The following is a 14,459-nucleotide window of genomic DNA, read 5'->3' as shown; positions in this document are numbered from 1 at the left end:
CCATTTTGAACACCCAACCTCCTCCAGTTTTTCTTTTCTCCGGTAAGTGTGCATACTCTCCATCCTTCCAGATCCCACTAGTGGATTACACTGAGGTAAGTTGGTACATGAATTGAAAAATTCTAACATTTGTTTGAATTAAATTATGTGGAGAACTTGCTATAAGCGATTGCTAATTAATTACTGTTATCTGTAAATAAAAATAATCTATTCTCTTATGATCGGTGGCAAATACAGTAAAGTTATTCTTATCAATATCTCTATTGATACAACGAGGGGCAAAGCTTACCTAGTCCAAAGGGGAGTCAATCGACACTCCTTTGCTCGAAAATTACACAGCATACTGTATATTGAATCCCTTTGATTTCTTCGTGTATTTACTTCTTAATGTTTCTGTCTTAACATTTAACGCTTGTGTTACCGACTGATAGTAAGTAACAAAAACTTGGTTTATATTTTTGGTTGTATAGGTCTTCTTTTGATAATCAACCTATATTTGCTGATTTGGCTTTAGACCACCAATTTTTTTGAGTTGACTATAGTCGGTTAAATTGCACCAAAGGTGTAGAATTTATATACACTATCAGAGTATATAACTTAAATCCTTGGCGGCAACGTTCATTGTTTGGATGTAGATATTCAAGCACCACTAGACTGCAGAACACATTGGTTAAAATAGAAAAGTAGGAACAGAATTGTATTTCTTGAAAAGAAGGCATTGACTCCAACACAGTTAATACTAAAGCAACAAACTGAACAGTAGTTCAACCCAAAGCTAAAAGACTTACATGTGAAACTTGGGAACCCCAACTTATCCATGATGGATAGTAATATGAAAATACAAGAGGAAAAGAAAGAAATTAAAATCCTGGAAGAAAGGCGTTGCCTTCCCTTTGCCTCTATGACTTGCCTTTTATCCCTTTGGTATCGATCGATTCACATCAGATGCACCAAAGGGTGTGACCTAGTAATCGCCATTTCCTCGAATAGTACATCACAATCCTTCTTTTTCTTCTTTCTCCACATCTTCTTGTGCTTCACAACTAATAGGCCAAGTTAAGTTGATGGCTTCTCTTGCTTCTACAAGTTCTATTATATAACAATCTTGGAAGCCAAGAATTTGTCCACTATATTATATTATATTATATTATCTGGACACAAGGTCTACCAAAATAGAGAAATGACAAATCTATATGGTCCCCCCATCCTAGTAAATATTCTTTTTGTATTAGGCCATCCTGCTTATCCACCACTAAGGATATTTATATTCTCTCTTCCAAAAGATTTACATAACTAAATGCGTAGCGCGGTGCACTGCAATGGGGTTCGAGGAAGGATCAAATTATAAAGGTCTATTTATTATATGTAGGTTACCCTGCATCTCTGTAAGTGGCTGTTTTCACGGATTGAACTGTGACCTCCTGATCACATAGCAATAATTTTATCATTATGCCAAGGCTCCCCTTCAAGTCTTTTTTTTAGATAAATACAACGGTAACTATGCCTCAATTGGTTAGCTATATAAATTTTCACCGTCTATGTTGCTTAGGGCGGAGCTAGGTATCGGAAACGAATTCGTTGAAAACTTATACGATTCTGTATATAAGGTCAAAATTACTAGATTCTTTATGGTTTGAATACCTAAGTGAAAATTATGGTTTCTCATCTCAATAGCTAATAAAAAGGAAGGAAATCTATTCACTCTCCATGTGGAGAAAAGCAAAAAATAAAAAAGATAAAATCATTCCAGTGGAATAGTGAAGAGCTAAAGTTTGCTGACAAGTGGAATGCATGTGGAAAGAGTTGGGTTATAATTACTTCAAAAGCATTAAAATGAGGCCCTCAAACATTAAGATAATATTATAATAAGGATATGCTGAAAGAAGAAATAGAGGACCCTGTTTACCTACTAAAAGTAGAATATGATGCAGATTGGCTTTCCCTTGATAGAGTATAATTATTTTGCACCGTCCACTTAAGAGTGCCCTAAAAATGGAGTATAAAATTACAAAAATGGTTCTAAGGAATCTTGTGGAGATTGAAAGCCACCATTAAGTGGGAGAGGAGACATATTAAACCAGTTAAAAAAGACCTAAATGTGGAAAGTGTACAACACTAGTCATTTTCCATGATGTTCCCTTTTGAAAGTGAAATTATTGATAGACAAAGGAGCTAAAAAGATTAATATGCAGCTGTCTTCACTTGGATGATGGAGCTTTTCAGGATACATATTCTATAACCATCTCAAGTTAATATATGTAATAATAACTAGGTTCAAAACCAAATATTTATAAACACCATATCTGACGAAAACACTATATCTGTTGCCCCTGCCGGTTCTTTTGGTTAGTTTAGGGATCATTGAGATGTTTGCTCCTTGGAATTTGGAGCTGGCGGTCTATAGGGATATATATTTTTTTAAACTTTGTTTGAAAAGAAGTTCATGTGACATACCCTTCAAATTACCCCATCGACATTAAGGTTTACGATTCTAGTTCCTTGCTTTGATCAAAATAATCTCAAAAGTTTGTTTTTAGATCATAAAATTAAGAAACTTCCTTTTCTTCTTTAACTTTACCATATCAAACTGCAATCTGATAAATTGGTACAAAAAGAAGTATTATCTTTCATTAAGAAAAACTCTAAACTGCAACTAACACAATTATGACTCGAAAGAGAGACATATCTTTCATTCCACAAGTGCTTCATAAAGTGAAAGACTCTGAACTGCAACCAACACAATTATGAATAATGACTCGAAAGAGAGACATATCTTTGATTCTACAAGTGCTTCGTAAAGTGAAAGAATAATTATGAAGTTTATGACTAAAGAGTGGACGTGCCGGAGTGGTTATCGGGCATGACTAGAAATCATGTGGGCTCTGCCCGCGCAGGTTCGAATCCTGCCGTCCACGTTTCTGTTCTCCGTTTTCCACTCCACTTTCCATTTTGTCATTCACTTGTGCTAGCTATAGCTTTCAATTTTCCACAATGAATAACAACTTCCATGGTTAAAATAACTTATAAAAAACAATCATCATCCTACTTAATATTCACATTAAAACAACAATGCAAAACAATTTCACAGATTCATCAAGTTCATGCTCAATCCATTACCAATAACCTCCTTATCCATCCTCAAATCCTCCATTCTTTTACTTCCCTTCTCTCTTCAGTCCCTTTACAACAACCCACCCACCCCCATTTCACTCACTATGTCACCTCAATTTTCAGCCTCATTAACAGCCCATCAACTTTCTGTTACAACACCATTATCCGAGCTAACACCCTTCTTTCTTCTCCCAACACTTCCTTCTTTTACTTCCTCAAAATGCGGAGAATGTCAGTTCCACCTGATTCCCACACTTTCCCTTTCGTTCTTAAAGCTTGTGGGTTGCTGAACTCGTTGTTTCTCGGTAAGACCCTTCATTGCCAGGCGTTGAAGTTTGGGTTTTTAGTTGATGTGTTTGTATGTAATAATCTTGTTCGTGTGTATAATGTGAATGGTAGTATTGGGGATGCACGTAAGGTGTTTGACGAAAGTTGTAGCAGAGATGTTGTTTCTTATAATTTGATGATTGATGGGTGTGTTAAGGCGGGTGAGATTGAGGATGCTCGGAAAGTGTTTGATGAAATGCCTGAAAGAGATGGAGTTTCTTGGGGTACCCTTTTGGCTGGATATGCGAGAATGAATCGGTGTAGAGATGCGATTGAGTTGTTTGATCAAATGGTTATGTTAGATGTGAAGTTTGATAATGTCGCGTTGGTTTCTGTTCTCTCAGCTTGTGCACAACTGGGAGAGCTAGAAAAGGGGAAGTCGATACATGAATTTATTAGAAGGAAAGGGATCGCGATAGATTCATATTTGTGTACGGGTTTGGTTGATCTATATGGCAAATGCGGGTGCATTGATGTTGCTAGAGAGTTATTTGAGACGAGCAAGGACAAGAAAGTGTTTACTTGGAACGCTATGCTAGTTGGGTTAGCAATGCATGGTCATGGTGAGTTACTGTTTGATTACTTCGCGGAAATGGTGGAGACTGGCATTAGGCCTGATGGGGTTACCTTTTTGGCACTGTTGGTGGGGTGTAACCATGGGGGTCGTATTCATGAAGCTAGGAGGTTCTTTGGAGAAATGGAAGGGGTTTATGGTGTTCCTCGAGAACTAAAACATTATGGATGCATGGCGGATCTGCTGGCACGTTCAGGGTTGATTAAAGAAGCTATGGAGATGATAGAGGCGATGCCAATGGCTGGTGATGTGTTTGTCTGGGGTGGTTTGCTTGGCGGGTGCAGGATACATGGTGACGTAGAGCTGGCAGTGAAAGCTGCTGAAAATGTGATGGAGGTGAAACCTGAAGATGGTGGGGTTTATTCGATCTTGGCAAATGTCTTTGCAGATGCTGGCCGTTGGGACGACTTGGTCAATATAAGGAGAAGAAGAGACTCTGCACAGATCAAGAAGAATGCTGGTTGTAGTTTGATTCAATTGAATGGAGCGACACATGAGTTTATTTCATGGGATGAATTGCACCCTCAGAGCGACCAGATATATTCCATCTTAAATTGTCTGCAACTAAATTTGAAGCAATATTACTGTTGATAAAGATGAACCAACATTCACTTGTTCATATTAACCTGACACATGCTTAAATGGAGCAGCAACATGCATAGTGTGGATTCATATACAACATAACCCAATATGCTTGGGATTGAAGTACAACTGCTGTTGTACTATTCAACTATACTACTAACAGTTATTTAATTGTAAGGGAAGTCTTCAGTTACATACATCTTAGTTCAGATTTTCTGTGTTCTCTTTTGTCCTCGACTACACGAACTTCGTTTGTTGTGTTTGTGCAACAATTTTACCGTATTTTTCTGCAAAAAGCTACCGCAGACAATTATACACCAGTGGATTATGCTTTATTGGGATGATTGTAAACATCTCTTCCACTCAGCCAAATGACACAATGACAACTTTTCTCTTTGAGCAATAGAGCAGCCATTACAAAGTCATCGTACTAGTTTACTCCCACCTGCTAAACAAAACAATGAAATGTAATAAATAATGACCATAAAGATCATTGGATCCAGGTCACTACTTTTCTTTAAAGTAACTTTTATGTCCTTTTAGTATGTCAATACTTCAAACGAAAGCGCATAATCAGCAAGCGCAACATATAATATGCAAATTGATTTGCTATTTCAGGGAGTAAAATCTAAATACCTGTGAAATAGTTCAAGAGGAATTTCAGCCTAAAAGAAGATTACACACATCTCTCAAAGTGATTATGCCTTCTACATGCCGGCTAGTGGGATCAATGACCACAACACGCCGCACAGCTGAAACAAAAAGAAGAGGCATTTAGACTACAAGATTATGATGCTAGCAAGAAAAATGTCAAGACAGAAAAAAAGAAGTGGTACAAACTTGGATCTGAAAGGAGCTCCATTATCCTATACAGTGAATCAAAGCGTGTGCATGTCCTACAACGATCATGGGATGTTTCATCTAAGACCTGCAGGACCTGTAAGCCAATTTTAAATTATTGCATCATATGCAGGAAAATAGGTAACAACAGGATTACAATTCCAAAAACTCTTTCCTCAAGGATTTACAAACAAAGTGATAGAATGCCCTCATACCCTAAGAACGGACATCAACAATGGCGAACATCGTTTACAAAACAACTCCCAAGAACTTTTACCCAGAACATCAAGATGAAAGAGTTCCAAGCAAAGAGCAAAAACCAAATGGTAGGTAATAAACCAATAATTGTTTAAGAAGCTTCATATGCCACACGATACCATTTAAGTCTTCATAGAGTAGTAATATTGTACGCGAAAGAACTAACTTTGAAATGTTTTAAAAAATTCACTAACTTTTGTACTCCATACAATTCTATTGTGCAGTAGCACCTCACTTATATTAGCAAGCATGATAATCTTGAGGAAACAAGAGATGGTGGACTGAAAGGAACTCACTTGAGTCATGATAATCTGGTCAAGCCGAAAGCGAGCATACACATTGTCTCTTGCCAAAGAGGTTATATCACTATATAAAGACAGTCATAAATAGAAATCTGAAGGCTTTAATTAAACCAAAAAACTTCAACGATGTGCATGAAAATAAAAAATCTTAAAAGAATTTACCATTGGAAGCGCATGGATTACCTCCGAGAGTACACATTTATCAGGGCCCCATTATCATCGACGATCGGTATTGAGCTTATCCCACCTGTCAGAGCAAGAGAACAATGTGCTTAGCACACAACGTAAGATATCTAACAAGAAAATGTTAAAAATTCTGTAATCACTGACTGGAGAGGGTAAAATCCCAATAACAATAGGAAGGGTATTCTAATTCAACTATGCAATTCCTAAATTGAGATGTGGAAGTGGAAGGATCAGGTCTGTATCACATGTTTAATAGTAAATATGAACCTCACTAGCATATAGACTAGGAATAAGAAAGAATGAAAGACACAGACGGGCCGGGGGAAGGATGAAAAAACAGAAAAACCAGAGAACTTAAACCTTATTTCTCCCAGGAACCTAGCTTGCCAATTGTGAATTATCACTAAACCATGAGCCTGAGAATTGCTAGCTATGAATTTATAGGTTAGGAGCCCATTGATATCCTTACATTGAAATCGATTCACCAAAGCTTAGTTAGACCTTCCACTAAAGATCAACGGTAACGAACATTCACTGCTTCAATAACAGCGCTTTATGTATTGACCACTGTACTGAGACTAGATATTTTTTTCTTTTAAATGAAGCTATCCTACCATACTGAACTAAGCTGTGTTGACCTTTCAAGATCACCTAGTAATGAATATTACAATAGGAACGAATACTCATCTTCTGTCGCAAAGCTTTATGCTATAACCATTGCACTGTAAAGAAGATTTTCTGTTGAATGAAGTAATGCAACCATATTGACGAGATAGTATACAGCTAATTATAGAAGGTACATGCATCAGGAAATCAAATGCACAGTTTTCAGTAAACAGAAAGAATACTCAAAAGCACAGGCTTCACAACAGGGCACTTCCAAATTCTGTTCATCTTGTACTACTCTAGAAATATCATTGTGTACCTTCTATTAGTAATTTAAGAGCGGAACTAAGGAGGTCTCTGCTGTGTAATGTCAACAATACACGGCTGCTTGGCCTTCCAGCAACTTCTCCTGTGAAGGTGCCAAATGGAAGATTACCCACTGGTTGCTGTAGAATAGGCAGATACTCTAGAGAGTGCCTAAAATGCCTGCATATGTCTAAAATTTGACAAAATAAATAAACCCAACATAAGCCCTTGCAAAAACATCCTGTGGAAACAAAGCTTCATAATTGAAAGCAAGCTATAGGCAAACATACGCTTTAATATTCCTGCAAGGCATGCAGTATGCAACAACTGCGGAGATGACCCATCTTCTGGTGAATGTAAAAGTGGAACTGCAGATATCTTATTTTGTAATAATGTTTGGACCACGTCTTTCAGTGACTCATCAGGAGCAGCCTGTGATTGCAGAGAAAATAGGAGCAATGAATAGAAAGAACAAGGATTCTAATAGAAGCTGCTGTGCTAGAAAAGACAGACAATTTTCTCATGGTTAGCTAACTTGCAAATATGGTACACCTCCACCCCAAAAATAGAAACCAAAACTTGCAAGGACAGATTTGATAAACAAAAGCAAAAACATTAGTATTCCGTATAGCAATTAGAAAAGAAAGATAGTTAGCTAACACTCCAGCCAACCGAAAGATTACATACTTGCAGTACCCTTCTGTTTGGAGGTACCATAGCCCCTGACACTTCTGCATGAAATTGGAATTTTCCATATTTCCAAGCTGAAACCGTGTGCATTCCAAGCTCATCGTTGGTCAGCGTTGGATGACTTTCCTGGAGCTGTGAAAATAGTAAAACCTTGGTTGTGACATATAGGAAAGAAGCATAGATGTGTACTAGAATTTAAAATATTTCCTCCAAAAGTATTCTTCTCTGGCTCAATTTTCAGCACTTCAATTCATAACTAAAAATTTAAAACTTGTTGCCAGCAACGCTTAGCAATTAAAAAGTACCTTCAACAAGATCAAAATGAAATCAGAAGCAGTAAGCATTCCCGTAATCATTGCATTCCTCTCATCCCAAAGAGGCATCACTGCAAGTCGCTAAACATATATTCAACTAATTAACTTCAAGAAATTCCAAGCATAAAACAAAATCAACATAGAAGTTGAATGGAGGAGAAATCATTAAAGACAAGGAGATACAATTCTTAGAGCTAGTAGGATAGCATGAACCGACACGATTGCATAGATCACAACAACATACCCAGTGTAATTCCACACACAATTGCATTGGTGCCCAACCAACTATACAGGGACATTCTTTTGGCAGGATTTACCAGCACTAAGTAATATTTTTTATTTCCTATGTTTTAATGAAACTAATCCAAGGAATAGATTACCTAGAGCACAACAGACTAAACAAAAGACACATCCCCATATCAGAGAAAAATTTGGGAAAAGAATATTAGACGCTGTATTCCACAACCTCCAATATAGGAACATCTGAAACAGAAATCAAGAAGCCATACCATAAATGCTCATACCTTTTATACAAAGGTCTCCCACAAACACTAGTCACTTTTTGGAATAGACCATATAAACAAGATATCAGAGGGTAAATCAAATTGGTTTTACACAACAGGAAGTTGAAAACAACTAGGATTCTATCCCAAACTAGCAAGGGTCAACTATATGAATTCTCAATATCCATTATGGTCTGTTTGAACCCATTTACAATACTCAATATTCAACAACTTATCGTTTAAAGGAAAACTAGGGTTTATATTTTGTATTACATGTAAATCATTCAACATATATGGATATTTTATTTCCATTATGATTTGTGGCCTTTGACACAGGTGAGAAGCAAGTCTACGCAGAAAGGATAGGAAAAAGCTCCATACGATACGCGAGTTGTTGGTGGAATACGAGTAAGGACTTTGTTTGTCCGAGTCCATTGCTTGAAGGAGTATCTCACTTTCACTGGTACTGAGTTCTTTGCTAGTCCACATAGATTCTGAAAAAAGAAAAGAAGAATCGACTTTTGCGACAAGGCTGTGTAATTCTACCACATAGATTCTGAAAAAAAGAAAAAAACAATTGACTTTTGCGACAAGGCCGTGTAATTCTAAGTCTATTCTGAATGTCCCAGCAGTCAATTTGCTCCTTTGGGCAGCAACCCTGCTGGTATTGTATTGCAAAGTGAGCAACTATATCCAACAATTATTTGCCAATCCACACAATTCAATAACAAAAAACAAATCAAACTAATAGATTCATCTTAGATGGCAAACCATTTCGAAAACAAGGAATTTTTTCTTTTTCTGGTGTAATATTGGTGTAATATTTGTATGGAATTGACATAGATCCAATAGTTGTATCTTGTAAACTAAAAATTCTTTTGCTAAGTCTATATTGTATGTCCCAGCGGTTAGGTTTGGTCCTTAGGAAGCATTCTCACTGGTATTGGGCTTCAAGGTGAGTAACTATATCCGACAAATATTGGCCAGTCCATACAAATTAAAAACAAATAACAGATCAAAATAATAGATTCATCTCATATGGAAAACCATTCCGAAATCAAAATTTTCCTCTTTTTTTAGTTTAATATTTGTATGGTTCACACTTTCGATCCAAATATATCGTATCCTGTAAATTAAATTTTCTTTCTTTTATCAAATACCTCCAATCATCATAGTGCAACATTTACGAACCGGTGCAGTTGAAGGTCTAGTATGCTATGGTCAAACCATTGCAAACAACCTTCACATATTTTACCCAATATATTAAAATATAGTTTTAATAAAGTGCAGAAAATCTTTGGTTGTTTTGATTAACTAATCAAGTCCATATTTGAAATGTATACTTGGATATAACTGATATGCAAATCTCCAAGACAATTTACAACTTCCAGAATTTGCTTGAACAATTATTTATAACTAGCAACAACCTTGAGCTTGAGGACCAAGGTGTCTCTGACACGCGAGAGGAGCCAAGAAGACAATCAATAGTGGGCATAGAAAACCAAACCTTTTCATACATGATATGAAATGCCTGTTCCACAGCCACTTCAGTATCTAACGCAAAGACCTGCAACAAAGAATCACCAACTAGTAGTCAGTAAATTTAACTAGAGATATTATTAAGTAAAGGCAAAATATAAGGGGACACACACATAAAGACTTCCAAACCTTTCCCGAATCTGGAATCAGCTCATATGCTTGGGAAGATGACAAGAACATGAATAGACGATGCCGGGAAACATTTATTTCATTGTTTGACAATTGCATGACTGGTTCAAGTTGTAGTCCGCGTGAAGATGAAGCCTGGTTGGTATGACAACGAAATTATACGAAATTAAAATGTGAAGGAAAATGGTTGGATGTAGTCATTATGAGTGGTTTTCAGAACGAGGGACGGAAAAGGAAACTGGGTCATGAACCATATCAAGTAAGAAATTCTTTCTGATCGGCACTAACCTCTGGATGCATGCTTCTAGCAGAACCCGAGGCCAAATTTGACTGAGTATCCTCTCTTGGTAAGGCAGAAGGCATGGAACCTGATTCCTCAACAAATACTAAGTTGTTGATTTCACCATACTCATCCTGAACACAAAGCTGGTCCTGGTCGACTTGCCAGATGCCATCAACTAAGAATTTGTACTGCATAGTTCATTTGGAGCCAGTAAATTCAACTCCGTACAAAATGTACACTTTCCTTTAACTTAAGCAGGTGTGGCTGTGCATGTATAATACGATCAGTAACTGCTACAATATGTAGAACTTTATGATACCCCTCTCTTGTGAAGAGGTACACTTGCTAAATGCTTAGCTTGTTAAGAAAACAAGGATGGTCCTGAATATCAAATGATCTACCAGAATAGACATATAAGATACAAATTTTGATCAGTAACACAGCATGCATCAAAATCAAATAATACCACAATCCTCGGGAATTAGACATGAAAAATTATTGTCAGGAGGAAAACCAATGCCCATACAGTAATACTAAATCTCGATAATATATCTACATGCCAAACTATTTGTTGATACTAAGATGACAATAAGCCATCAATGCATCTTCTTAGAGGCAGTTAAAATCCACAACACAAAAAGTGTACTGGTATTAGATGGTAAGATGGATCACAGTGAGTAATGACATATCTCCTGGAGTATTCACTTAGTCTTAATTAAGTTAACTCACTTTCAGATATAATCCATCCAATTCATTTGATCAGTTTCAAAATACCAAGTTCCCATCTCCAGAATTCGAATAAATGAGAAGTAACACTACCTGTGTTTTTCCATCATTCACATATTATCCTATCAACTCACCTTCCATCGTCCACACATTTAGCTATTATTTGAACTATCATTACCTAACCCAATTACAACAAGACAATTCAGCTTTACTTTCCTAATGTTGCTATTGCATTTTGAAATCATCTAAACTGTGAAGGACGGAGAAAGCAATGTTATGTAGGTGATAAATGGGTATCAGTTATCCACATTATAATCCCTTAAACAATGTAGGTGAAAATTTGGTTCTCACTTATCCACTTGATATAGGCTTGAAGCACTTAGATTAGATTGTACTTGAAAAAGGTCACCTAATAATCACTGTTGTTGCTTGGATATGCTACTGACTAGCTATGATTTCATCATTTTTCAGAACCTAAAGATGGATAGTGAAATTTCCAGAACTATCATATTGTGAATGAGATTAAAACACAAAGGCAGAAGCCACAGACGATAAAACCAGCAACCCAAGTTTAATTTTGACTCAGATTAAATTCTTTTGTTTTTCCTGCACTGCAATGATACACCTACCTGTTCCAGAGGAGACAGAAACTAGAAAATTTAAGGAGGGAGCAAATTAACCTTCTTATGCCATAACATCACGATTGGGAGAAATATGCGATTACAACCTTCAGAAGTACACCGCTAACTTTTGTTTTGGATAAGTATAGTCAACAAGTTAGCTGTGTACAGTGTACTGCTGAAGCCTGAAGATGAAATACCCTAAAACAAGTTACATTATTCACTTAACTTGGTCAAGAAGTAAGAGACAGAAGAAAAAGATGAGGTCGATCCTTCCGACATAAGCAGTTATGCCTTTAAACTTAAGCTTTCCTCCAGGACAGTCATTGGCCTTCAGAAACCATACACAGATATTATCTAGTTGTACAAGTAAGATTTTTTTTCAACAGACACACGTTGCAGCAATTGAAGGTGTTACAATCTGCTTGGCAACCTCCTGAGAGAGTCAATTCAAAATGACAGAAATAAACACACATAGCTTTTGTGAAGGAGTAAGAAAACACTAATCGGAAGGGGAAAAATCATTCATAGCAGTTAACTGGCCAGTAACTCAAGACCTCAATTATAAAGTTAACCATGAGTCTTGAAACACTCTTCCTGTTCATCCATTTCTTTACAATACCAAAATTCTAGCTCTATGAACTTGGTTAGGCCTTTGCAGCTGTACTGTATGACAAAGATGAGACCGTTTTCCCTTTACACCACGTATTGGCAGAGCCAGGAATTTGGTGAATGGTGTGCAAATTGTATTCCCAGTTGTGTTAAGGATGTGCAAAACTAAATATACACTCATAATAGCTAATATTTAACATCTGTACACCACATAGTTTCCCCGCGAAGGGCATGCACCGGACCACCCGTTGCCTAAGGTGGCTACCCCCGCGTAAGACAAAAATGTTCAAGTAGCCCTTTCTTTTGATTTTACGTCTACTTTTTACGAAACCATAGCTCAATACATAATCATCACCTAAAAGTTCAAGGAATACCTTATGATACCCGGGTGGAACATCAACAATCCTCTGGAAAACGGCCACCAAACCCTCCACCAAATTCATCGGTATCTGCTCGCTCCATCTACAACACCCAAATCTCTCAGCTCTTAGTGGGCACATAACAACAAACATGTAAAAGTGCACTTTGTAGAATCATAAAATAAGAATTTCTTCAAAAAGAAAGATAAGCCCATTGAACCCAAGGCTGTATAGTCTAGTGGTCAATGTTCAAATTCCAGAATAGACAAAAATACTCGGTGATTTCTTCTCATCTGTTCTAACCTCAAGCAACAGCGATACCTACTATCCTCTTTCCACCTGGTACTTGTTGACGGTGAGAGGCTACAAATATGTAGTGAAACTAATAATGTCCTAACCTCGATGGACAGAGTTACGTGCTATCCTCTGTCCAGTTGGTACTTATTTCTGGTGAGAGATGACAAATATCTTGTGAAATTAATAATATGCCCTAGCTTCGATAGACACAGTTACATGTTATCCTCTTTCCACCTGGTACTTGTTGGAGGTGAAAGGTGACAAATATGTCGTGAAATTAATAATCTGTCCTAACCTCGATGGACAGAGTTACATGCTATCCTCTTTCCACCTGGTACTTGTTGCCGCCGGTGAGAGGTAACAAATATGTCGTGAAATTAATAGTCTGTCCGAACCTCGATGGATAGAGTTATACCTACTATCCTCTGTCCAGTTGGTACTAGTTGCTGGTGAGAGGTGATAAGTACGTTGTAAAATTAATAATATGCCCTAGCCTCGATAGACAGAGCTACCTGCTATCCTGTGTCCACATGTATCCACTTGTTACCAGTTGCTAGTGAGATGTGACAAATATTTTGTGAAATTAATAAAGATGTGTGCAAGCTTGGTCAGAAACCCACAATTACCACAAATTTAAAAATAAAAAAGATAAGAGCACTAGTAATTGAGAAATGGAAATTACTTACCCATGGAAGGAACCACAAAGAAAAACTTGAGTACCACCATGGCGCCATGTAAAAGTTATTAGTACCATTTCCACTTCACACTCAGAATTCCCCTTGTATGATTTTGTATGAACACATGCTTTAGCAAAAATACAATCAACAAAATCAGTGAAGAAAAAGGGAAAATGGTGGGAGCAAAAGAGCATCGGTATCTCCGAGTGACAAAAAGCCAGCGAAGAGTGGAAATTATATTTATTTATTTATTTATTTTAACAAGCCAGCATTTAGTAGTATGATGTTTGAAATAGTTGCAGAAATTCTCCATTGGTTCCCTTTCCCTTTTCCCCAAGTATTGTCATTTACTTATGGGTTGTTTTCATGGTTGTTACATACTTTATTGTTTTGTATCGACATATTTGGTTAAATATGAAAGATATTTGTTTTTATTGTTAGTTAAAATTTTAGGTCGGTTTGGTCATGAGAATTTTTTTTTATGTCAAATATAATTTTAAGTTGATGTTTGGCTATAAGAATTTTAAATACAACTTGAAATTAAATTTGAAAAAATAAAAAGCAACAAAAAAAACTGTTTTTAACTTTTTTCAAATTTTAATTTTCATGATGAAATGG

At 36.8% G+C, this 14,459-nt stretch overlaps 2 protein-coding genes and 1 non-coding gene across 6 annotated transcripts; 2 read left to right on the top strand and 1 right to left on the bottom strand.

The window, feature by feature from the left end:
- Positions 1-2,701: 2,701 nt before the first annotated feature.
- On the top strand, positions 2,702-4,631 carry LOC107862098 (pentatricopeptide repeat-containing protein At5g61800). Its single transcript, XM_016707548.2, has one exon. The coding sequence runs from the start codon at positions 3,008-3,010 to the stop codon at positions 4,601-4,603; it is 1,596 nt and encodes a 531-aa protein (XP_016563034.1). The 5' UTR covers positions 2,702-3,007; the 3' UTR covers positions 4,604-4,631.
- On the top strand, positions 2,834-2,915 carry TRNAS-AGA. Its single transcript has one exon. It is a non-coding gene; the product is annotated as a tRNA-Ser (tRNA).
- LOC107862099 (sucrose nonfermenting 4-like protein) lies at positions 4,608-14,205 on the bottom strand. 4 transcript variants are annotated; one of them, XM_016707550.2, is made up of 14 exons: positions 13,851-14,205; positions 12,883-12,970; positions 10,556-10,738; positions 10,268-10,402; positions 10,107-10,166; positions 8,088-8,177; positions 7,780-7,914; positions 7,383-7,524; positions 7,106-7,282; positions 6,178-6,241; positions 5,989-6,058; positions 5,435-5,531; positions 5,231-5,346; positions 4,608-5,042 (listed from the first exon to the last, which is right to left on the bottom strand). In XM_016707550.2, the coding sequence occupies exons 1-13, from the start codon at positions 14,033-14,035 to the stop codon at positions 5,255-5,257; spliced, it is 1,518 nt and encodes a 505-aa protein (XP_016563036.1). In that variant the 5' UTR covers positions 14,036-14,205; the 3' UTR covers positions 4,608-5,042; positions 5,231-5,254. The 4 variants fall into 4 exon arrangements, 3 of the variants coding, with proteins under 3 accessions (XP_016563036.1, XP_016563035.1, XP_047265925.1); XM_016707549.2 differs by having other exon boundaries at positions 4,608-5,039; XM_047409969.1 differs by lacking the exons at positions 10,556-10,738; positions 12,883-12,970; positions 13,851-14,205 and adding an exon at positions 8,873-9,260 and having other exon boundaries at positions 4,608-5,039; positions 10,268-10,322.
- Positions 14,206-14,459: the final 254 nt, after the last annotated feature.

The sequence above is a fragment of the Capsicum annuum genome, chromosome 3, assembly GCF_002878395.1.
Source record: "Capsicum annuum cultivar UCD-10X-F1 chromosome 3, UCD10Xv1.1, whole genome shotgun sequence".
NCBI lineage: Eukaryota > Viridiplantae > Streptophyta > Magnoliopsida > Solanales > Solanaceae > Capsicum > Capsicum annuum.
Note: the sequence above shows the minus strand (reverse complement) of the source record. Positions and strands in the feature narration are given on the sequence as shown.